This window comes from Cryptotermes secundus, unplaced genomic scaffold, assembly GCF_002891405.2.
Source record: "Cryptotermes secundus unplaced genomic scaffold, Csec_1.0 scaffold152, whole genome shotgun sequence".
Classification (NCBI taxonomy): domain Eukaryota; kingdom Metazoa; phylum Arthropoda; class Insecta; order Blattodea; family Kalotermitidae; genus Cryptotermes; species Cryptotermes secundus.
Genome location: NW_019720705.1, coordinates 1,572,356 through 1,597,354, shown reverse-complemented (window position 1 = coordinate 1,597,354; position 24,999 = coordinate 1,572,356). Strand labels below are relative to the sequence as shown.

The following is a 24,999-nucleotide window of genomic DNA, read 5'->3' as shown; positions in this document are numbered from 1 at the left end:
TTTAAGAAATCAAGTCCCATTACCGTATTCTCTTATATCTTCTCGGCACGGACCACGCACAGAAAACACAGTTCTATTGTTGCATGATGCAGACCGCACAGAAAACTCGTGTCACGTGTCAGATTCCGAGTTCATTGGTTCGTTATCAGCACTGGGCGTGGCGAGGACGACATAGAAAACATCCTCATCTATTGTTGCGTGTTGGACCGTGTTTGCAGAGCTGTTGCCTGGCAACGCGTAGATCAAGTCCGTTACAACATAAATAACCGCCACCAGATTTTATCAAAAGAAATTACAGTAATAGGTCAATACAGTAGAAAAATGTACAATGCAATATCCAGGCACATGCATGACTATTTATGTAGTTGCTGTGCTCATAATTATTAATAAAATCTTATATGTTTGGTTGCTTCGGAACATTATGTACTGTAACGTCTATACAAACACGAATATCTTGAATGACGATCACGAATGTTTAGGAATGACATTTGACATTCATATGAAGGACATGCAGTCGTGTTTCCATCCCAGATATTGACGGTAATGGACAAATGACATTCAAGTACATCGACTGTCAAAAGTATATACATAAACTTCATTTTATCTGGACACTTCAATAATCATTTTTATACGTCCATAATTTATGAGCCTGAAACAAAGGAAGATAAATTTGTGAAACTTGAGATTCTCACAACGCTGACTACGAGGATCAGTGTCTCTTTGGATGTGATGACGTGTAGCCTGGCAGATCGTTACAACTCTTCTACCCTGAAGATGGAGGCAGCACATTCTTCCGAAACGTTCGCAACGATCTACAGGACTACATGACATCACATTTCAGAAGACTGATCATCAACTGTAATAATGGCATCAATCCGAGACTGTAATTAAGACAACGCAATGCACTTCGAATTATACCTGTTTTAGTCATTGGTCCATATATTGCAGAGTAAGTAGACTCACTGCATTAATGGAAATAGTATGCACTAGTATGTACTACCAATGGAAAAGGTTAATTCAACTCCAAACATACAGAGTAAAAAATCGAAAGTCCATATAAAATATGCAGTTTCCTCCTTCATAATTAAGCGAGTGGCGGCAGGCGGTAGCGTAGTTGGATGTGGCACTATGCTACAAACCGGAAGGTCGCGGGTTCGAGACCCGATGAGGTGGATTTTTCTTTTCAATTTACCTAATTCTTTCAGCCGCAATGTGGCCTTGGGGTCGACTCAGCCTCTAACAGAAATGAGTACCAGGAATCTTCCTGGGGGATAAAGGCCAGCCGGCGCGTAAGGCTGACAACCTCACCATTATCTCTGAACCCATTGTCTACAGAAAATGTGGAAGTCTCAACGTCCCACAAGCCTATTGGCCCACACCGCCTGTTTTTTTCTTTAACAATTAATCGAGTGTCCGGGACACGGTAATTATTAAGGAATGAATATCTGTCCGAAAATTTCGGATGTTCCATTTAACTTACGAATTCGTGTTTGGAAAGTTTTATAGAACAACTGATAATTATTTAACTGGCTAAGAGACTCCTTGACTGTATAATTCTAAATATACAGAAGCCAATTTAGTGATGATCGGTAGCGTACTTACTTATGTCACGGTTAAAGAAAATTATTTTCACATTTTTTCATTTTATGGAACCCGAAGGTTCATTACCGTGTTCACAAGAGCCCTCCACTGGTCCCCATCCTCAGCCAGATCTATCCAATCCATACCATCCCATCCTATCTCTCTAAGATCATTCTAATATTGTCCACCCACCTACGTCTGGGTCTTCCTTGTGGTCTATTTCCTTCTGGTTTTCCTACCAATATCCTATACGCATTCCTCGTCTCCCCCATTCGTGCTACATGACCTGCCAACCTCATCCTCCTTGACTTGATCATTCTAATTATACTTGGAGAAGAGTACAAGTTACGAAGCTCCTCATTATACTATTTAAGACCACAAATTACATTTTTTTTTTCAGATTTAAGCAAATAAATGACACCGTCAGCTATATTTAAATCAGTGGCAAAAGCAAGTTCGGGACAGACTGCTATATATAACGTAAAGCATGGAATAGTTAAAGTCAACAAGAGTGATTTTTCGACATGAGGAGTGCTTAAAGAAATCCAAAGAAAATGCGTGATGGTTCTGTGCACCACGATATATATATATATATATATACTGTGATTAAGTTTCTAAAGACAGATTTATGTCCATAATAAACAAATATAACAGCTGGAAGTGCTACTGTAAAACACTTGGACCTATACTGTACTTTAGTACACTTTTGCACTCTGACATACTGAGGCAGAGTGCCACAGTGCTGCATGAAGCGCGCAACAAATATCTATTTCGATTAAATGTTCCCGCCCTGCACGACTGCAATTACGTATACGGCAGAAAAGTATAGGCAACGTTTATTGAATAACAAGTATTGAGTTTGTTACGTGACCGCAAGCGCGGCCATACGTGGACACACAGTATGCTACTGCCTACCGACTCGATGTGAACAGCATACGGAGAATTCATACAGCTAACGACTTTCTATGAGTCATACATTCAAAATTAATACCACCATGAAAAGAACGGTCTTCCGGGTTTTAATGTCACGTAGTTCGGAGACAGATCGACGTTTCGGTGGAGCATACCGTCTACTTCTTCAAGGTTCACGTGTAAGCCAAGGAAGGAACCAATAGTCGCGTGCTTCTGCTGGTTTCTCGCTCGGATTACCTTTCGACCCTGAAGATGAATGCGATATGTTCCTCCGAACGGTCGGGCTGTCTCCGACTTGCACGACGTTACAGCCCAGAGACATCGCTACCGACTTGCTGCATAACGATTCAAAGATCACCAATAGGGACCTAGGTAAATGCTCAGTGTGTCAGAAGAATAGGTACAATTGCTGAACAGATCAGCACAGCGGTAAAGCTACCTTTAAAGCTTTTGATGATGGTGTGATATATTGTTATCAAACTATTATTTTTGACTTCTTCATAGTTCGACTTTGTTTAAATCATTACGTCTCGGGACCTGGCTCCCTTTACGTCCTTAGGTGAATATGATAGGAAGAGAGCCTATCCATTCATTCGATGAAGCTTATCTCTAACACAGTAGATGGTGATTAAAATCAATTTTTGGGACGTCGTTGTTTTTACTGGACGATGCACGCTGGTATAAGTCCGAAACGGCGGTATTACATAAAACGGCAGAGCGTTTAACATTCTCTTCAGTAGAGGCTCAATCCAGGTCTCAGCCTCCGATGAAGCAAGGCTCTAGGCTCTTCGCACGGAACGTAGCCGGTTAGAACACCAACCTCAGCACAAAGTCTCTCTCAAGAAGAATTACATGCAGAATATTACACGGCCTGCCTGCAGGCCTATTCCTGTTGCTCCCACCTGGGGCATAGGGCATCCGTGAAACGCACACAAACATCCATGCCTTGAGTATGTTTCGAACCCAGGATCCCAGCGTTCGAGCGAGCGAAGATAGTTCATGCCTTAGACCGCGCGGCCACTGTGATCGGCAGGCATGATTATTACCACACGGAAATTAATGTGTAAATAATAATTATGTTTGTTTCATTAACTCGCTTACGTTTCTTTCTATATGTTATATTCTGATTACTGTCAAGTAAAATTAGAACACTTAGTCATAAAGTAAAAATTTGTCTCTGTGCTTAATTAATTAAGCACTACGCCATGAAGGCGTATGGGGAAATGGATGTAAATTTTCACGTTTTCTTGACCTCGGCATTACTTGGAGGTCAGTGGTCAGCTTCACGCCCCAGCCCCTTTAACCTCGGGGAAAGAGCTCCAGATACCAATTGGAGAGGAGGTTGGGTGGGCCAAAGAATGGGTCTGGATGAACAGAAAATTCTTGACCCTTCCAGGATCTATATCAAATATATCTCAAACAATGGAAAATGTTCAATACTGGCAAGTTTATTAATTCGCCATCAGTAGCCGTACGTGTTATACAGAAAGGAATTTTGAAACCATGGGACGAACATTCATGAGCCATGCTATCAGGAAACAACCTTACTTCAATTGTACGATAAAAAAAACATGTGGTCAATTGTTCTCCGAAGACCCGCGACCATTACTGATTCAGTGTGCATAGCAATTACGTTGGATACAGTACACCATGACGTTTGTTTTAGCTAATGATATTGTCGGAAGGCGGCTACTATCATCGCCAATTGATTGTCATTGTTAAGTGCAAGATAATGACCAGTAATAGTCTTTTTTCTAACCGGCCTCACAGATTCGGTACCCTTTCATTTTACCTGAAGATGGCGACACTTCCAAATTCCGAAACGTCGTATACATTGTATGTACATATTTTATACAGATAATATGGGCAACGTGAAGCCGATGTGATGACTTCCCCACAAAGTTACCATATCCTTTTCACTAACCTTTACAAACACTTTTATTTCTTAATTCTAAACGAAATAACTATTAAGGTGACGATTTGCTATCGTTATTACTGCCTTAGTCTTTCGAGGTACATTGCAATTTCAATATTCGCCTACAACAGTCATACTGTGTTCGAGATAATTAAAGGTACTTTGTTCTGTGCCTGCCAGAGAGGATGACAAGTCAGGGAACACTTGACCTGGCAGCTTCATGCAAACCAACAGTAAAATGAGATACAGCCGCCCCCGTGTACGGCCTACATGCGTACCTCTGAAAAACGTTAATTAAACGGACGTAAAGACAAATCCAGGAGCTGAATTTAACTTCATCCAAGTTCAAGAGAGAGAGGAAACTGTGTGCGGATTCTATGTACATGTAAGCCCACAGTGCTTGAACAACCCACATTTCATGACAATTAACGACACGTTTCCTTCCTATCAATGTTCGCAATTGTAGGAGATTTTGTTGGTGATGTAAAGGTTAAACAAAACATCATGCGAGGTGGGAGTTTCACGACTCATCAGTACGTCACACGGAAATTTGAAACCTCAACAGTAGGAGAGGTATGAGCTTCAATTCTCAAAGGAACGTGAGACAGCATCAAGTCTGTGGTAGGAGCTTCAAGTCTCTACAGTACGAGAGGCTTAACCTTCACTTCTCAACAGTATGCCGGACAGAACTCCAGCCTCAACAGTACGAGAGGCTTAACCTTCACTTCTCAACAGTATGCCGGACAGAACTCCAGCCTCAACAGTACGAGAGGCTTAACCTTCACTTCTCAACACTATGCAAGACAGAAGCTCCAGCCTCAACAGTACGAGAGGCTTAACCTTCACTTCTCAACAGTATGCAAGACAGGAGCTCCACGCCTCAATAGTACTCGCTGTGGAAGCTTCAGTTCTCAATATTAAGCGGAGTGACCGCTACACTTCACAAAGGCCGCTCCTCAGCAGTTTGCGATATGTGATGCCTGTGCACTAGGCACCTTCTATTTATGGTGTAATGAACAACGCTATCAGTAGCTCAGACTAAACAGTGTAGAATGGTGTGATGATTGGCAGTACGAATTGGAAAGGACATGGAAAGAAGTGGGCGTGCGTAATTTCAAGTGCGATCCAGGCAACTGTTTGGAGACACTGAGGATAACTATGAAAATTATCAGAGAAATCAGTATTCTGGCCGACATTCGAACTGGGCACTTCCCAAATACAGCCACAAACGTTATAGCTTACGCCGAAATGTTCGCTTTGTGCACGTTCCGAGAGTATTATAGATATGTAGGATTTGAGGTTACCACAGCGGTGGTTATAAAGAGTTCTATCTTCTGGGATATAATGCTCTGTAGTCCGCCGAAAGTCAATCGACGTTTCGGAGAAACCTGTCGCCTTCATCTTCTGGGTCAAAGAATAAGCCGAACNACATAATAATTTGTGTTCTTTTAAATTTTAATATAATTTACACAAAGAATTTTGCTAAGAGTTATAAAAAGCACTTCCAACTAATATGGCGAATACATCGGCTCTGTTCAAAGTTATCAGAACACCTTATTTTTTAAATATAATATTCGTCATTAGGGGGACACGCAGTAGCGTAGTTGGTTGAGGTACTATGCTACAAGCCGGAAGTTCCCGGGTTCAAGTCCCGATAAAGTCACTGGATTTTTTTCAATTGACCTAATCCTTCCAACTGCACTATGGCCCTGGGGTTGACTCAGCCTCTAACAGAAATGAGTACCAGCAATTAATTAAATAATTTTCCTGGGGAGTAAAGCGCGGCCGGCGCGTAAGGCTGACAACTTTACGGCCACCTTTGAGCCGATTGTCTAGATAATGTGAGATCATCAACGTCTCACAACCCTAGGGGCCTTAACGGCCTGTTACAGGGGTGGCTTTACTTTTATTCGTCATTAGGATGGAAATGGTTTCACTTTATTAATTAATATGCGGTAATTACTCTGCAATCTTTCCTCCTACATTTGTTGGTATTGCATCTAGCTAATCCCTGGCATATACTCTGTCCTCTGTTAAGATGTTGAAGTATTCGTGTTGCTGCAGTATGTCTGCCCCAGGGTGTACGTCACCACCAGTTCAACACTTGACTCTGTCCTGCGTCAGTTCAAATGCACTGAACTGGGCCACATTCCTGTGTTACGTACGTACGTTGTCCCGAAGAGATATTTTAATACAACTTCCTCTCTTAAGTGGCCTTTTCCGTTACGTTAACCAATCAACATACTCTCATACGTATGCAGCTCTTGTTCCCCGTTCATACCACATGTCCGGCTGATCTCAGCCTCTTCGATTTAGACATACAGAATGTCCAGAAAGTCATTCGTGGGGGGGGGGTTAGGAAACTAAACTCTTAACTATTGCACACTAACAGAAACAATCCACCGAAACGAAGTTTAACTAAAAACGTTTGTCAGTAGATTTTCATTGGCGTTCCTTTAGCGTCAAGACAGACATCTAGCCGATACAAAACAAAAAATCCGTGGCCTTTAGTCTACAAGCGAACTATACCGACCGAGCGACTGCCTCTTATCGGCGAAGTTAGTGCCAACTTTTGGGGATAGTGGGAGTCATGTGGTCAGCGCAACCAATCTCCACGGTCGTTAATTTCGGTTTTCTAGACCGGAACCGCTATTTCCTTGAAACAGCTCCTCATTTATCCTCACGAGGCTGAGTGGCCCCCGTTCCAAACCCAGTAGTTCTCAGAAAATCTGGTAGCGCCGGGAATCGAACCCGTGACCTCTGGATCTGTAGGCAGGATCTCTGACCATTAGACCACAGAGGCTGTCGCGTCTAGCCGATAATTCATCTTCTGAGTTACTGCTACTACATTTGCAGCGATCCGCTGTTTGGTTCGCCTAAGTTGGCCACCTGTCCAGCAAACTCATACACGGCATCCTTGATGTACATCTATCATGGGGCGTCAAATTTTGTGATCTCTGAGGCCAAGTGGGCGGGCCTGGACATTAGATGGGGGGGGGGTTGTCGCTTCGCCTTCGAAATAACCAAATTTGACGCCCCATGGACTTCTATTGCGGCGTCAAGTCAAAAGGGCCGTGTAAGGGCGCACTGGGCAGGTGGCCAACTGGAAGTGCGCACCAGAGAACATGTTTGCAACAGCAACTCTAGACAGCTGTCGTGCGCTGAAAGACACGCATTCGAAAATTACTTACGTACTTACTCATGGAGCTGTGCCCTTCTTGAGGAGCCGCCAATTCTGCAGCAACTCAAGAATTTCCCAGCATTTTATGGAACTCGAAGGTTCATTACCGTGTTCACAAGAGCCCTCCGCTGGTCCCTATCCTGAGCCAGATCAATCGAATCCATCCTATCCCATCCCATCCTATCCCATCCCATCCTATCTCTCTAAGATCCATTTTAATATTGTATACCCACCTACGCCTTGGTCTTCCCTGTGGTTTCTTTCCTTTTGGTTTTCCCGCCAATATCCTATATGTATTCCTCTTCTACTCCCATTCGTGCTACATGCCCTGCCAACCTTATCCTCCTTGACTTGATCATTCTAATGATTCTTGGAGAAGAGTACAAGTTATGAAGCTCCTCATTTTAAAAATTTACTTACAGAAAAGTTTAGAGTTGAATTTCATTTCATGAATCGTTTATTTTTGTAAATGTTAAGAAAAGCATACCTTCACAGAACCCTTGACACTCTGTACAAGCAGAAGAGTACGAACTGTGTCACGAAACCATGGGGTAAAGAAACTGGAAAGGATATAGATCTAATCCATACTGGGGTACACATAACGGAAAGCGTTCTTTGGGGCTTAACTCATGTAACAATTGAATATAATGCAAATTGGTGCCGGCCTTCGATATAAATCTCAACTAATTCCGTCAAACTATTTGAAGAATACATGTGAAGTCCATTTACGACCTTATGCAAGATAGTTTTTATTGTGAAACAGTAGGGGGTGAAAATTAGAATTAGCCAGCAACGTTTGATGGAAGTCCCCGGTATCGAATTCCATCATAATCTGCGGAATGATTTATGGTACATATGGAATAGTCCATCTGTGACCTTATGCAAGGTAGAAGTTTTCTGGATCAATAAGGCTGCAGAGCTGAATTGTCGAATAACTTATAATGAAGTCCCCCCATATCGAATTTTAAAACAAGTAGAGCAGTTCGGATTCTGATTGCAGGTCACACATAGCTGGACAGATATGGCCCCCATGAGGCATTTCTTTTGCAATCTATAAAGAAGTACAATAATGTGTCCAACGAGTTATATATTTATTACCGGTAAAATAATTTAAAGCTGGTCACGGTAGCCGAGCGGTCTAAGGCATGTACTGTCTTCGTTCGCTTGGAAACCGGGATCGTGGGTTCGAATCCTACTCAGGGCATGGATGTTTAGTTTGTGTATGTGTGTGTGTTTCCTTGTGTTTGTGTACAAGTAGAGGCCTTGCGACGAGCTGATCACCCGCCCAAGGAGTCCTACCGAATGTATAAGATCTAGAAAAACCGAAGTGAACGGAGAAGTTCATGGAGGTAGGCCTAGGCCCATTGGGGCTGTGGTGCCAAGGAAAAAGAAAAATTTTAATCATTCACTTCAATTATTTTGGATAAATAAAAAAGTTAAATTAATTCCGCAGTCCTTACTGAGAGGAGAAGAGTCGCTTAATTTGGCAAGTCACTCCAAGAGTTTGATTAAAGGCACGTCGAGTAATTCTTTCTTTCACTGGATCTACAGCCCCCTTGGGCCCTGGCCTCTGATTTTCAGTTTCATGATCATTTTACAGATGGTAGGGCTCCTTGGACGAGTGATCAGCTCGTCGCAAGGCCTCTACCTAAACACAGAATAAACACATACCAAACATCCATGCCTTGTGTGGGATTCGAACCCACGATCCCGGCTTCTGAGCGGGCGAACAGTTCATGCCTTACACCGGGGTCGGCTACCGTGACAGCCACGTCGGGCATTTTACAGAACCCGAAGGTTCACTAGCGTGTTCAAAAGGACCGGCCACAACTTCACAAAGCTGAGCTCTGATTATCCAGTTGCACCAACTCTAGTTAACGTCTCATTCGATTTCATGTTAAATTATCAGTAATCATAAAGAATCTCAGCTGATTCGGGAAAGTTGTTTTCTACTGAATGCGACTCAGTATGTAATTGCTTGCCTGCAACGTATATAACAGTGCTGTCAATAATTGAGGCTATACAGGACCCAAGGCTGATTTATTATTATTTTCTTTTTACTGCAACTGGGTGTTCACCCGGTGGCAGTAGGTCTTACACTGATACAGACAAGGGCAGACAATACATCATCATCATCATCAGTAATCTGTCAAGACGACAGGTCCACAGTCTCTTTCAAAACAATTCCTCCACTTAATGCGATCTAGAGCTTTCTCCTTCAAATGACAGTACCCTCTTCTGTCCCCAAGGTCATCCAGCATCTTCTTACGTCTTCTTCCTCGTCTTCTTGTCACTTCTATCCGCCCATCTATCTTTCCTTCGATAGCTTCTTTTAGAAGGCAGTTTCTGCGTAAAACATGACCAATCCAATTAGCCTTCCGTTTTCTTATTTCATGTAGGATATTCCTCTGCTCACTGACTCTAATTAACACTTCTTCATTTCTCACATAATCGGTCCAACTGATCTTCTCCATTCTTCTCCAACACCACATTTCGAAACTTTCCAGATGTTTCTGATCTACTGCCCTAAGTGTCCATGTTTCAGCCCCATACAGAGCTATGCTCCAAATGTAGCATTTCACTAGTTTCTTCCTCAAATTTAAGTCCAATTTGCTGGTAAAAAGATTCTTCTTCTTGCTAAATGCAGCTTTTGCCATGGCAATCCTGGATTTAATTTCACAAGTACACCTTCCATCATCTGTTAACAAGCTACCCAAATATTTAAAACATTTCACATTCTCCACTTGTTTTTGGTCTATCTTTATTGTGACTGGGGTTGGTTGTCTCGAAATTTTCATTACTTTTGTTTTCTCCACATTCATTTCCATGCCATAGCACCTTCCAATTTCAATTAGTCTATCAATCATGCCCTGTAGCACAGTTTCTTCCTTAGCCATTAACACAAGGTCATCTGCATATTTCACAGTTTGAATAATTTGCCCTCCTACTTTGAAGTCACCGAGCCCATCCAGAGCTTCCTTGGTAAGGCATTCGCTGTACAAGTTGAACAGAATTGGTGATAAACAGCATCCTTGTCGAACTCCTCTTCCAATCTGCACACTTCCTGTCTCCCCCCTGTCCAGTCGTACTCTAACTTTCTGATCCATGTACAATTTGCTAATCAATCTTCTTTCATGCCAATCGATACCTGTTTCTTTCAGGATCTGCATTAATTTGGTCCAGTTTACCCGGTCAAATGCCTTCTGCCAGTCTATGAAGCAAACACACAGTTCTTCATCTATCTCCAAAGTTCGTTCCGCTATAATTCTCATCATCCCAATTGCATCCCTGGTTCCTTTTCCTCTTCTAAATCCAAACTGATCTTCTCCAAGTACATCCTCTATTTTCCTTTCAATTCTTCTTTTAAGTATCTTTGCTATTATCTTTGCTGTATGTGCAATAAGACTTATTGTGCGATGGTCGCTGCATTTTGTAGCTTTTGTCTTTTTCTTTAAGGCAATCATTGTAACTTCTGTAAAGTCCTTGGGCCACTCTCCACTTTCATATATGGTGTTCATTAGTTTTGTCAGTGTTTTCAAACCACCTTCTCCCAGTAACTTGAGCACATCTCCAGGTACATCATCATCTCCTGTAGCCTTTCCCTTCCTCATTTCCTTGATAGCTTTTTCCACCTCACTTTGTAAAATATATGGTCCTTTCTCGTCTGTATCTACTTCTTCTTCCGGTTCAACTTCTAAGGTTTCTGGCCGATTAGGTCGATCATATAGTTCTGAAATATAATTTTCCCAAATTTTCAGCACTTGCCTCTGATCTACTATTCTATTCCCCTGGGAGTCTTCGATGCCAACATTTTGAATCCCATGATTCTCTTTCCATCCTAGTTCTTTTGTCTTCATGTACATCAAATCATAACGGCCTGTTCTTTGAAATTCCATAATCTCATTACATATCTTCTCAAGATATTCCTTTTTGGCCCTGTCCGTGGCTCTTTTCAATTCATTCCTCAGTCTCCTGTATTTCCTCCTGCCTTCTTCATTGTTGACATTCTTCCATTTCCTTCGCTCCTCCATTTTACTCATCATCTCCTGTGTAACCCATGGTTTTCTTGCTATCTTCTCAACTTTACCTACCAAATCACTGATAGTATCTAACATGCATTCTTTTATATCGTTCCACTGCGCTTCAGCATTTCCGCTTTCACCTTCAATTGCACCGAGTTTCTCTTCTAGAGTCTCTTGCACGCTTTGTCTTTGAGCATATAACTTCTCCAAATCCCATCTGGGTCTGCGCTTTCGAAATCCTATAATTTTCTTCAACCTGGTTCGGAACTTGGCAACCAGCAAGTTGTGGTCAGAGTCAATGTCTGCCCCAGGAAGCGTCTTCACATCCTTCACACTGTTTCTGAATCGATGTTTCACAAGGATGTAGTCCAGCTGATGCCTCTTCCAATCCCCAGGTGCCTTCCATGTGTAAATTCTTCTCTTTGGCTTCTTGAACCAAGTGTTGGTAACAATCAATCCATTTCGTTCACAAAAGTCAATAAGCATTTGACCTCTGTGATTCCGTCTTCCTAGTCCATGTGATCCAACAATATTCTGATATGGTTCATCTCCAACAATGCTGTTCCAGTCTCCCAATATGATGCTGTTTGTGTCTCCTCTTCCATCTTCCTGAAGAATTTCTTCAATTGTGTCATACACTTTTTCCACTTCATCGTCTTCATACTCTGATGTTGGCATGTACACTTGTATAATCAGTATATCTACCGGTTCTGCCTTTAACTTCAGAGCAATAATTCTGTCATTACAAGCAATCTTCTTAACAACACTCCTCACTACACTTTTATGCACCACTATTGCCACACCTCTTTCAGCCCGTTCACCTCCGGAATAATACACTGTATAATCACCGCTTCTTATTTCACCTTGTCCTTTCCACCGCACTTCGCTGACACCTAGCACAGACACTTCATTCTTCTGCATTTCCATTTTCAAATTCTCCAATTTTCCTGCTTGATTCAAGGTCCTGACATTCCATGTTCCAATCTTGTATCCATGCTGTTTCTTCTGATCTTCGCACTTTTTCTTGTTGTAACGCCTGCATGACATTTCCTCTAGAAACACTCCCCCCCGGAGATCCAGACAATACATAAAGGGAAAATTTCTGCGGGAGCAGAGTAAATACAAGAAACAAGGTACATATAGTGCAAATCCAACATACACAGTGCAATCCAACATAAGTAGTGCAAATCCAGCATAAGCAGTGCAAATCCAACATACACAGTGCAATCCAACATAAGCAGTGCAAATCCAACATAAACAGTGCAAATCCAACATGAACAGTGCAAATCCAAATATAAAGTCACACAAGGGAACGTGTATTGTTATAAGTAATGAACTGGAAAGGATATGAAAGGATGCGGTCTTGGCCTACGGTAATAGCCAGATATTTTCATGGCTTCAGGGAGAGAAGTAATCGAAAACTTCAATCAGGCAGTAGGTGTCCCGACTGGGATTCGAAAAGAAACTTCAGTAATACAATTCAGAAGCGTTTCAGCTTGTCACCTTGCTCGGAATATCGATATCAGAACACGGAATCAGTCAAAACAGGGGTTTCTTTGCTGACAATGCATTCAAAATTACTATGCTTGAATGAGGAGATGAGACGGCCTCTGTGGTCTAGTAGTCAGCGTTCCTGCCTACAGATCCAGAGGTCCCGGGTTCGATTCCTAGCGCTACCAGATTTTATGAGAAATAGTGGGTCTAGAGCGGGGTTCACTCAGCCTCGTGAGGATAATTGAGGAGCTATTTCAAGGAAATAGTGACTCCGGTCTAGAAAACCGAAATTAACGGTCGTGGGGATCCGTTGCGCTCATCACGTGACACCTCTATCCGCTAAAGGTGGCACTATCTTAACCGACAAGCGGCGGTCGCTCGGTCGGTATAGTTCGCTAGCGGACTCAAGCCACGGAGTTTCTTTTTTTGAATGAGTTGTTTAAGTCATATTAACTACACACCTCCCGAATTCATCATGCCAGAGGAATGAAACAGCAATGCATGCATTCATAAATTCCGTCAGGTTTGAAGAGATTCAGAATTTTCTTCCCTGTTCGGTTAGCATACACGTACAATCACGAGAGAATCAATTAATCAGATCTTTTATTGCTATTCTTGCGTACAAGCGCTTAAAACTGGAGAGACTTTTTGGTCAATAATATAATAATAAATGAGCCATTCACCCTCCTGGTCTACTACTTTGCATGAGCAGTGTTCATGACGTGGCCGGTCACGAACTGCAACTGAATGACAGGTAAAACTAACACTAACCAATCGCTAATAAAACATGCGCTTGCCTCAAAAATAAAAACGGGGGCTACTACATCGCAACACACCCTGCTCAATTTAATATCCCGTTAAGGACCCCTCCAAAAAAAAAAAATTGGTTTCAAACACATGAAATGATGATGATGATGATGATGATGATGATGATGATGATGATATACCTAAAGCCATGTTGAAGCATCCTCCTTCAGAAGCTAATGGTTTGCAAGTTTTTCACGAAATTCATTGACTTTCATGAACTCGGAAGGTTCATTACCTTGTTCACAAGAGCCCATCGATGGCCCCTACCAGAGTCATATAAATCACGTGACAGTAATTGCTGGAGAATATTTCTTTCATGAGAGACTCTGCATGCCAATCTCCTTCACAGTTCATTCCTCCAAATACAAGTATAGTACTACAGTAAGCTTACTGCAGACCGCGCCATAGCTCAAGCGGTTAGTTGCTGGCTTCCCACCGCGACAATCCTGGTTCGATCCCGGGTCTGGTCAAGTGGGATTTGTGGTGGACAAAGTGGCGCTGGGACAGGTTTTCTCCGAATACTTCGGTTTCCCCTGCCAATCTTCATTCCACCAATTGCTCCACAATCACCCTCACCTATCATCTGGAGCTGTTACAACAGGCCAGAAGTGGCCGCAGTACAAGAGACTTAGTCCCACCCCACTAGCAATAAAAAAAAGCTTACTGTAAACAAAATGGGGTACGCGGTAGCGTAGTGGTTAAGGTACACGTACTATGCTACAAGCCGGAAGGTCGCGGGTTCAAGTCATTGGATTTTTTTAACTGACCTAATCCTTCCGGCCGCACTAGGCCCAGGGGTTTTTTTTTCCCTGTGGCGCTACAGCCCCAATTTGGGCCTAGGCCTACCTCTTTCACTTCGGTTTACTAGATCTCACACATACGGTAGGACTCCTTAGGCGAGTGATCAGCTCGTCGCAAGGCCTCTACCTGTAGACAAACACAGAAAAGCGCACACAAACATCCATGCCCTGACTATGGGCCTCCATGGCATGTTACAGGGATAACTTTTACTTATATAAACCGAAATTAAAACAAATTTTGGAAAAATATCTCAGGTTAAAGAGTTCTGTGTTACAGAATGTGATGCTGTGTAGTCTGGTAGTTACACGTATTTACTGACGTTTCAGAGTAACACCCTGACTCCATCTTGCGGTAAACGAGAAAGCCGAGGGTGGAAAAGTCAAAGTCTTAAGTCAAAGTCATGTTGCGACTGACGGTCAGTCAGTCTGTCTGTCTTTGTGTCGAGCCCCGGCTGAGGCTCATGACAAGATATTACTTTTTAAGTGAAAGTTACTGTCCTGTCCATGTGGGGCTTCCTCTCTGACGATAGGTCGGGTCTCTCAATTTGTCAGTCATATGTGGAAGGATATAGGTCGTGACAGAAGCCTTGGGCGAACCAATAGGAGTAAGGGGAACGGGAAAGAGTCTCAGCCCTTGTGACAGCCATTTTGCAACAGATGGAGAAGAGTGACTAAGAAAGTTACCGGGAGATCAGGTCAGGAGCAACGAAACAGAGGCCTGTCTACCTGCCGTGAATGGAAGGAAATGCTAAAAAGAAACTAACAGGCGCCGAGAACAGTGGAGGGGGAAGCGGAAAAAAAAGGTTAGAGTGAAATAATCTGAATCACTATGTTCTTCCGAAACGTCGGTACATATCTCCCAGACTACACTGTGTTATATCCCAGAAGACAGTAATATTCGTGGTCATTGTCGTGAGAATATGAAGTCTCGCATAATCTCAGTCTGTGAACAATACCGTTGTACCCTCCCATGCTGTGAATTCATGAAGAAAAACGTATGCTAAGTGTTTATTTGAATAAACGCATTAAACGCTTGTACTTCGGGGTCTGATTATGTATAAAACTACAACTGGGGCTTCACACAAAACAGCCTGCAGAAGTACTTCATACGCTGACTGATACTGTCGGGTAGAAAAGAAAGAGCCCTTTATAAACGCGAAGAAAAAAAACAAATCTGTAAGTGGCTGCTTGTTATACACACACACACACACACACAACGCAAGGGCCCATTTTTGTAATGGCCTAGGTGTCACGTAACCCCTCCATATTGAAAATATACTGAGAGGAGATATTCAAGCAAATGTTTTTATGATACTAAAGTATGACGTAAGTTATTGCGCAGCTCACTGAGAGGGGTTAGAGGAAATCTGTGCGCTGCTGTCGTTTCATAGTCGCAAATTTGTTATTTCAAGGAAGCGTTTCCCAACATCCTTGATAAGGAAACACTTTCGGGATTACTCGGTTTCTGGACTTTGTCCATCATCCGGTATTCTAAAGAACACAACGTTTCGAAAACTGATTGAAACATTCCTTTCTTTCCGCTTTCTTTTCCTTTTTCCGTAAAGTTGTGTTCCGTAGAATACCGGACAATGGACAAAATTAACAAATCCAGTAATCCCGAATGTTAAACACCATTGTTAGAACCCTTTAGAACCAACGAAACACTATATAGGTGGAGCCACACATGAAATCAGGAACCCACAACACTCCGTGGCTTTAGCCCGCAAGTGAACTATACCGACCGAGCGACCGCCGCTTGTCGGCGAAGTTAGTGCCAACTTTAAGGGACAAAGGGTGTCGCGTGGTCAGCGCAACGGAACCCCACGGCCGTTAACTTCGGTTTTCTAGACCGCAGCCGCTATTTCCTTGAAACAGCTCCACAATTATCCTCACGAGTTTGAGTGGTCCACGTTCCAGACCAACTAGTTCTCAGAAAATCTGGTAGCACCGGGTATCGAACCCGGGACCTCTGGATGTAGCCAGGAACTTTGACCACCAGACCACAGAGGCGGGCACAGGAAACCATACCTATGACAAAGGCACAAAACAAAAAGCATATTTTTACGGGACGTACGGAGGTTATTATGCCGTTGTAGGGTACAAAAATTTACTTCCTGATTAATTTCGGGTGCTCCCACGTAATTTCCTCCTTAAGATAAGAAACGCTTCATTAAAAAAACGGGCACTCAATGCGAGCCAACTTTGCTGGATATGGCCTAAACCAGGGGATCAATTGTACTATAATAAGTTATGCTCAATTATGCAATCTATTTTCATTGGTATGCTAGTGGCGACAGATCGGGAACCTAACTCTACTGTTTCGAGTCTTCAAATAAGTTTCGTAATGAAAATTAAACGAGAAATTCATTCAGGGGATACATATTTTAAATTTAAAAAAGAGTCGTTATTGTTTAAGAAAGTTTTTGTTAATTTAAAATGTCATCGTACACATGTAGGTGACCCCACAGTATTTGCATTTAACCGTAATGATGAATGATCGTTCCATAAAATAATCATTTTATGGTCAGTGTTATTCCAAATCCGCTTTGCCTACGGAGCAACTGTGGCACTAAAACACGAAGAGGACCGGTGATCACGGGCAACAGGGGGTCAGAAGAAGGCAGATCAATCCATGTACACACATATAACATGAAATATAATTTGTGGGTGGTTAAATCTGATGAGAAATTTGGTATTCTTGCCAAAATATCATGAAATAATCTTATTAAATTTCATAGACAAGAAACATTAGACAACATACATGATCAATTTTGATCTGTGTTCTGGCTGTTGGCTGTAACGAACAACTACACGAAACTTTCGCTCTGGGGAGGAACTGGAACGCAGATGATGTTCCGGACCGGCCACAGTCAGAGAAATCTGCAAAATTAACTACGTAACTGAGCTCTAAGTGTAAAACGGACTGCGAATTGCGAAGAAAGTCGGGGGGGTCAATCGGTATACTCGCTCACTGGTTCGAAAGATGTCATAAAACGTGCTATTGGAGGCGCCTTGGTTCCACAAACTAGCAACATAAGGTAATGAATTTTCCCCACGCATACATATATATATAGCTGATTCTTCACGGAACTCCACAGTCTCACTGAACACAGTTCGGAACATCCCAGTCGTTGTCTACAGTCCACGGTCAACAGTTCTTGGCTCAGTTCACCAGTCAAGACAAAAATTCTAGTCAACAGACATTTTTTCCTACGAGAAACCGCGCATATCCACGCCGTTGTAAGAGATCCGGGCCAGCCTGCTTTCCATCACACAACGTACAAGACTGTCCTTTGTATCAGCGTTTCTCAAACTGTGGCACCGGTACCCACAGGGGTACAAAAGTAACTTGCTAGTAGAGGCACAGTAAGTAGTATTCCAATTGAAAACTGATATCTGTTGCTGGTATTTTATTTCGAACGTAGTAAGAATAAACTTGTACTCATGACAGATATAAAGGTAATAAGTTGTGCATTTTCAACTTCTTTCAAAGCCCAAAACGTCTGAGAACCGTTCCATTATTTTGCATAGTACATATACAAGATATATCTTACTTTTGAAAATTTTCTGCCTGACATCTGCGGAGTACTGAACAAACGAATAAACTGAAAGTTGTTTCCGCTCGTCACCGGACGAGCAGGGAAGTGGATGTGCTAAGAACTGCCAATAGACAAGTGAGAAATGAAAACATGCACTTACCAGGAATATTCGTTGTGCTGTCAGTTTGATGGCTGACCTCATTGCTGTCACCGGCTCCAGGTGTAATGCTGAAGTCGTGCTGTGTTGAGGCGTACCATGTGATCCAGGCTGAGACAGAATTGCTCAACACCAACAAGAAGAACAACATTACGCAGGTGACGACCATTCTGATAATTTCAGAGTCAGTTTTTAAAACGGTACTTATTGTTCTTATGAAATGGTTGCTCCTCTTACCAGACACTGCGTCCTTATACACAAATTGATTTCAAATTTAATATCAAAGTGTAGTAACGACACAAGATCAGTACTGCATGAGACTCTGCTCCTCGTGTAATACAGCCGTAAGAAATTATATATGTGAGACGTTACATATGTATGTTGTATATAACAGATAGGCCTGTGCTTGTGAAATGCATTCGATGTAAAATTCAAGTGATATAGACTGTCCACTATTTATGTCTTGCGAGACACATGACTTGTGTGTCAGATACAAATTACGCCCTTGTCTTGAAGCAGGTTTGATATGCCGCTGTTACTATACAACATGCAGCTTGGTCAGTTAAACACGAAACTTCATTTTATCTTCTTAGCAAATGTTTCTTTCCACGACCCCATGAATTAGAAGAGACGTTTTATCACACACACAGTTCAGTTTAGACACGCTCTTACTACGAACACAATCACTCACACACTAAAAACCCATACACATGTTCTGGTAAAAAAAAAAACATGTTCTGGTGCATCGAGTTGCAAGGTTTCTTTTTTTATTCTTATTCCTTCTACACCATCATTTTGGATTCAGACGCACCATATTATTATTCGACTGCCAAGGTCAAATAAAGAACTTCCAAACAGTTTTCCATCACAGACTCAACAGCTAAAGACAAGACTCTGGCTCTGCCATCAGATCTGTTAGCTGTACAGACAAGATCTATTCGTGGTATTTGAAATTACTCACTTTCCTTCCGTCTCTGTCTTGCTTGCTAGGTCAACTTCCTTCGCTTCTGTGATACTGCTAGCGAAAACGGCAGTGCCAAATTTAACCCGATGTAACAACGGACGTTGCCAAGCTCCAATATTGCACAAGGGGCGATAGAAAGCCTCTTTTTGCTATTTTATATGATGAAGATAGTAATAAAATTGGATGTAACGGCTTCTGGAACATCTACGGTGGCACCTGCCACCACAAGTCACCAACCATGTTACAGCTGGATCAGTCTTCGGTCCCTGAAACAGAAAAAAAAAATGTTGCACTTAGAAACGCAGCAGGCCTACGCCGTGAGTTCTACTTGCGATGAACAAATAATCGATCTGCTGGTACATAACACGCCAACACGGTTGATGAGAACTGTACCAAACACACCATAACTCTGTCTTCTTGGGCATAAAGCCGTGTAGTCTGTTGAAAGTCAACCGACGTTGCCAAGGAACACTGTCGACCACGTCGACACCACGTTCCTCAGAAATGCTGATCTTCAATGGACTACACGGCATAATATCCCATAAGATGGAACTCTTCATAACCACCGGTTTGAGTACCTCAAATCCTACATTTCCTCATTTAATTGTCATCCCATTCACACAGGTCAGTGCGTTCTAGTCTTGTTTCCTACAGAGAAATCGAATTAAACTGCATTTAAAAAAAAAAAATTAACAGAATTTGAATATATCACAGCGGTGACTATGAAAGTACGGCCTTCTGGATTGTAACACGGTGTAGCTAGGGGAAAGCTCGGCGTTTCTGAGGAACATAATTCCTCCATCTTCAGGGTCGAAGAGTAGGCCAGGTAAGAAACTTGCAGAAGCAGGCGGTAAGCTAAACTAAATCTCTTTTAGGCTGGTTATTTCACGACGCTGTCAGTCGAGACTATATGGTGTTAGACGAAAGGATGAGTAATGAAGTTCAGCAGTCAGTGAAATGAGAACTGGAAGGGAAAACTGAAGTACTCAGAGAAAACCTGCCCCCAGTCACACTTTATCCGTCACAAACTCCATAGTACATTAGCTGGGTTCTAAACCGGACCGCCACGTTCGGAAGCCCGTGACTAACTGCATGACCTATGGTGCAGCCCAAACTAAGCTTATCTAAGTATACCGAGTGCTTCTGCTAGATTGATTGACTAGCTCTTTAGCCCTGAAAACGGAGGCGATGTGGTCCTCCGAAACCTCGAGCTATATTCAAACTATGCGGCGTTAGAGTTCAAATAACGAACTGATTAAGCTTGGAGAATTCAGATCACATTCCTCCCTCGTCGTTTTTTCAATCGAAAAATATCAAGAACAGAACATATGAAATGATACTATTAAAAATTGTTTTGTGTGCGTGTGGAACTCCGTCTCTAACAATTAGAGAAAGTCCGTGAAGAGGGATGAGGTGATAGGAGACTGGTCAAAATTACACAGCGATAAACTGCACGAGCAGGGCATGCAACAAGCATGGTAGATATGAGATTTTTTTTTTTTTGCTAGTGGGGTGGGACTACCTCCCTTGTACTGCGGCCACTTCTGGCCTCTTGTACCCGCCCCAGATGATAGATGAGGGTGACTGTGGGGCAATTGGTGGAATGAAGATTGGCAGGAGAAACCGAAGTACTCGGAGAAAACCGGCCTCAGCGCCACTTTGTCCACCACAAATCCCACTTGACCAGACCCGGGATCGAACCCGGGCCGCCGCGGTGGGAAGCCAGCGACTAACCGTTTGAGCTATGGCGCGGCCTCGAGAGATGAGATAGTCTTACAAAATTTCAGTTGGAAATTTGAAGGGAAAAGACCACTTGGAAGACCTAAGCACCGATGGAAGTTTCGTATCAAAATGGGTCTTAAATACATTGGATGGAAAGAAGTGGACTGGATTCATCTGGCAGGAAATAGAGACGAGGGACAGTCTCTTGTGAACACAGTAATGAACCTTCGGGTCTCATAAAAGGCGGGGTATTCCATGAGTAACCGGGCGATTGTTAGCAACTCAAGAATGAGTCATCTCCATCGACTTAATTAATTACTTAGTTCCGACAAGACGGAAAGAAAAATGATCCTGGTTAAGCAATTCCTATAGAGGACATTTTTAGAATTCTGCGCTTGCAGTTCTGGGAAGTCGTTATCACGCCTGCTTCGTTTTCCTTGGGGTTATGGATTCGAAACCGATCAATCTTGCTGAATATTTTATGGTCTTCTTCAGTCCCTCTGGGCAACTTGCGAGAAGGAATCCAAAGCCTCTGGATTCCAAACAAATCAACGCCGCACTATCATCCTAAGGTTGAGAACTCTGTTGCAATGATTAGAATAATTGTTTAGTGTTATTAGATCACTTGATTCTTCGGCAACTGTTGATAGTCAAGTGTGAAAATACGTACTACAGAAATGATCATGTGAAGCTCTCGGGTCTAGTGGTCGACTTCCTGGCTACAGACCCAGAGGTATCGGGTTCGATTCCCGGCGCTACCAGATTTTCTGAGAAGTAGTGGGTCTGGAATGGGGTCCACTCAGCCTCGTGAGGATAATTGAGGAGCTATTTCAAGAAAATAGCGGCTCCGGTCTAGAAAACTGAAATTAACGGCCGTGGGGATTCGTTGCGCTGACCACATGACACCATCTAACCGCTAAAGTTGACACTATTATTATTATTATTATTATTATTATTATTATTATTATTGGAGGGGGTGGCTTTCCCCATGCATCGCGACCAGTTTGATCTATTGTATGTTCCCCTTGATATTCTACCAGTCTCTATACCCTACTGGTACTGGTGCGTGCTATCAGCCCCGACTCAGCCAGCGAGTTCGGCCTCTACTGGCTCAGCGGTACCTATGATGCTTCCCCCATCTACCAGAGGCGTTACAAACTACTGTTGGGCGAGAAATGTCCTACAATTTGGCTCAGAGGTCTCTTTGAGACTTGAGGTTCTTTTACGTGCCGTAAAGCTACGACACGGGACCCACGGCTTAAAGTCCCTCCCGGAGGACTTGTTCCCTGAATTTTTCCGCCCTTAAAAATTCCACGACCTCCGCCGGGTTTGAACCCGTGTACCTTGAGTCATGAGGTGGGAACGTTACCCCTAGACTACGAAGGCCGCTTTAAAGTTGACACTAACTTCGCTGACAAGCGGCGGTCGCTCGATCGGTATAGTTCGCTTACGGACTAAAACCAGGGAGTTTGTTTCTGTTTATTTACGAGTAACTATTTAATTTGCACAGCGTAGTGCTGAAAGATATCAATAATAGTTGGTTCACAAGGGTTTAGAATGAACCAGCCGCGGCTTCCATGAAAGACTGTCTTACCATTCGCCTCAAATGACCGAGAAAAATCACAAATAGCTTTTCCAGGTAACCTGTAACCCAGTGATACTCCAAACCGGATATTTCCGAATGCAATTCCAGGGCGTTTAAGTGACATCTAGAGTCTCAGCCATGCGTCAGCCCGAATACAAGGTAACCCCATATTTTTTCAAGAAAATAAAAAAAACTTTTCGAGAACGCTGAATATCTCATTTAGTTCCCTGAGTTGTAAGCAAACAGAACTAAAATTACTGGATACCACATCGTTTAGCCGACTGACCACCTTGTACGGGCCCTTCCATGGGGATTGAAGCTTGGGTGATTCCTTCCGTGCGGGTGGGCCGATAAGCCGACGCTAGTCGCCCTCGTGGTAACCCGGACAGTTGGCCAGTCGTAACGAGTTTGCATCCGGTCACTGGCCAGCTTCAGGTGTTGGTGGGCATAACTGTAAATGTCGTGTAGATCGTCCACTAAATTTGCCGCATGATCAACTGTGGGTCGTTCCCTCTCTCGGGGTGTTCCAACAGCATGTCGCAGGGCAGTCGAATTTCTCTCCCGAACACCAGGCTAGCTGCGATCAAGTGGATGCCGTGTAAGCGAGGAGGAAGATGGGTAAACTTGTGTCCCAATCCCTCTGGTGTGTTGCGACAACCTTTCGTAGGTGGTCCTCGACCGTTCTGATGTAGCGGTCGACCATACCGTCCGATTGCGGGTGAAGGGGTGTGGTGAGCGTCTTGCTCACGCCCAGGCGTTACAAAACCTACATCAGATGGGACTCCAAGTTACGGCTCTGGTCACTATGTAGCTTCCGCGGCACTCCGAAGCGGCAGAACAAGTTGGTAACTATGTCTTCCGCCACTGTCGAAGCCTCTTGACCGGGAATGACGTAAGCTTCCGGCCACTTCGTAAAACAGCCCATGGCGATCAGGAGGTATCGGTTTCCTTGGTCGCTTCGAGGGAAGCGCCTTGCTACATCGCTGGCTATCCTCTCTAATTGGGCCCCAACATTGTACTGGGGCATCTGGCACCGACTCCTGGTCCGGGGGCCGCGACTGGGTGAACAGGTGTCGCAGTGCAAGCACCACTTCTCATATCGTTCCTTGCCTGCAGCCATTACTACTTATTCGGGGCATTGCTGACGCTCAAGTGATGTCCTGACTGTCCACCATGTAGTACATCGTTCACTCTACTCCGAGGGAGAATTATCTGGACTATTTTTGACCGTCCATCGGCGAATTCCCAGTCGCGCTCTAGTATGCTGTTCCTCACAGCGAGGGTGACTGTGATTAAGAGAGACTGTACATGAAGGTGTCAATAAATCCAGTCATGAATTCAGAACCAGTTATTATTTGTCCGGCAGCCATAAACACGTTGACAATAAAACAAGCAGCAAACAGATATTTCTTCTTGGTTTACTCTTCAACCCAGAATACGTAGGCGACATGTTCCTCCGAAACGTCAGTTGACTTTCATCCGACTATATGGCGTTATATACCAGAAGACTTCATAACCATTACTGCGAGAACCTCAAATCCTATATCTAATTTACTATTTTCCTACCATCTACGCCTAGGTCTCCCAAGTGGTATCGTCTCTTCGAAATTTTCGTTCAAACGGCCTATGATTTTATCGTTTCACCTATGCATGCTATATGTCCCACCCATTCTCCTTAATTTTATCACTGTAATAGTTGGCACATTTAGTGAAAAATGCAGATCATGACGCTACACATTATGCAGTTTTCTCCAGCCTCAGTCACTCACAACCTATGCATTTTCCTATAACGTGACAGACCAACGTTCATACGCAAGAACTGTACAGTGACAGCATGAAACACCAGTGCAACTGAGTTGATTTTAAAACAATTAAAATTTAACGTTCCTCATACATTGCGCCATCATCAAAATTGCGACTGTGTTACTGATCGGATCTCTACAGGACGCGATGGCATAGAGGCTGGTTATCTGACAATTTTACTATTGCCAGATTCTAAGATAGCTTTGGTAATTCAGAGTGGCGATATGGAACATTTTAAGGCGGGACTTGGTAAATCACGAAAACTCTTAAGCCTTCGGATCAAGATTCGAAACTGTAACATCCTAAATATGACAACACAGGGGCTGTAACCGCCACGTCATGAGGTTTCATTCACAGCTGCGGGCTGTCGTAAAATAAATTAAGTTTATATTTGAAGAAAGCAGTCTTCTGGGATGTCGCGTGGTGTAGATACTGTGTTAACCGACGTTCCTCCGAAACGTCGGTTAACACAATATCTACACAGCGCCACATCACAGAAGACTGCTTTCTTCAGAGT

At 43.1% G+C, this 24,999-nt stretch overlaps 1 protein-coding gene across 2 annotated transcripts in view; it reads right to left on the bottom strand.

Annotated features, from left to right (window-relative positions):
• Positions 1-24,999, bottom strand: part of LOC111871474 — a 252,688-nt gene that overhangs the window by 172,744 nt on the left and 54,945 nt on the right. For both annotated transcript variants that reach the window (XM_023864636.2, XM_023864629.2), the window contains one exon: positions 18,412-19,638. In XM_023864636.2, coding sequence (XP_023720404.1) covers positions 18,412-18,577 — 166 coding nt within the window. In that variant the 5' untranslated portion in view covers positions 18,578-19,638. The remainder of the gene's footprint in view (positions 1-18,411; positions 19,639-24,999) is intronic.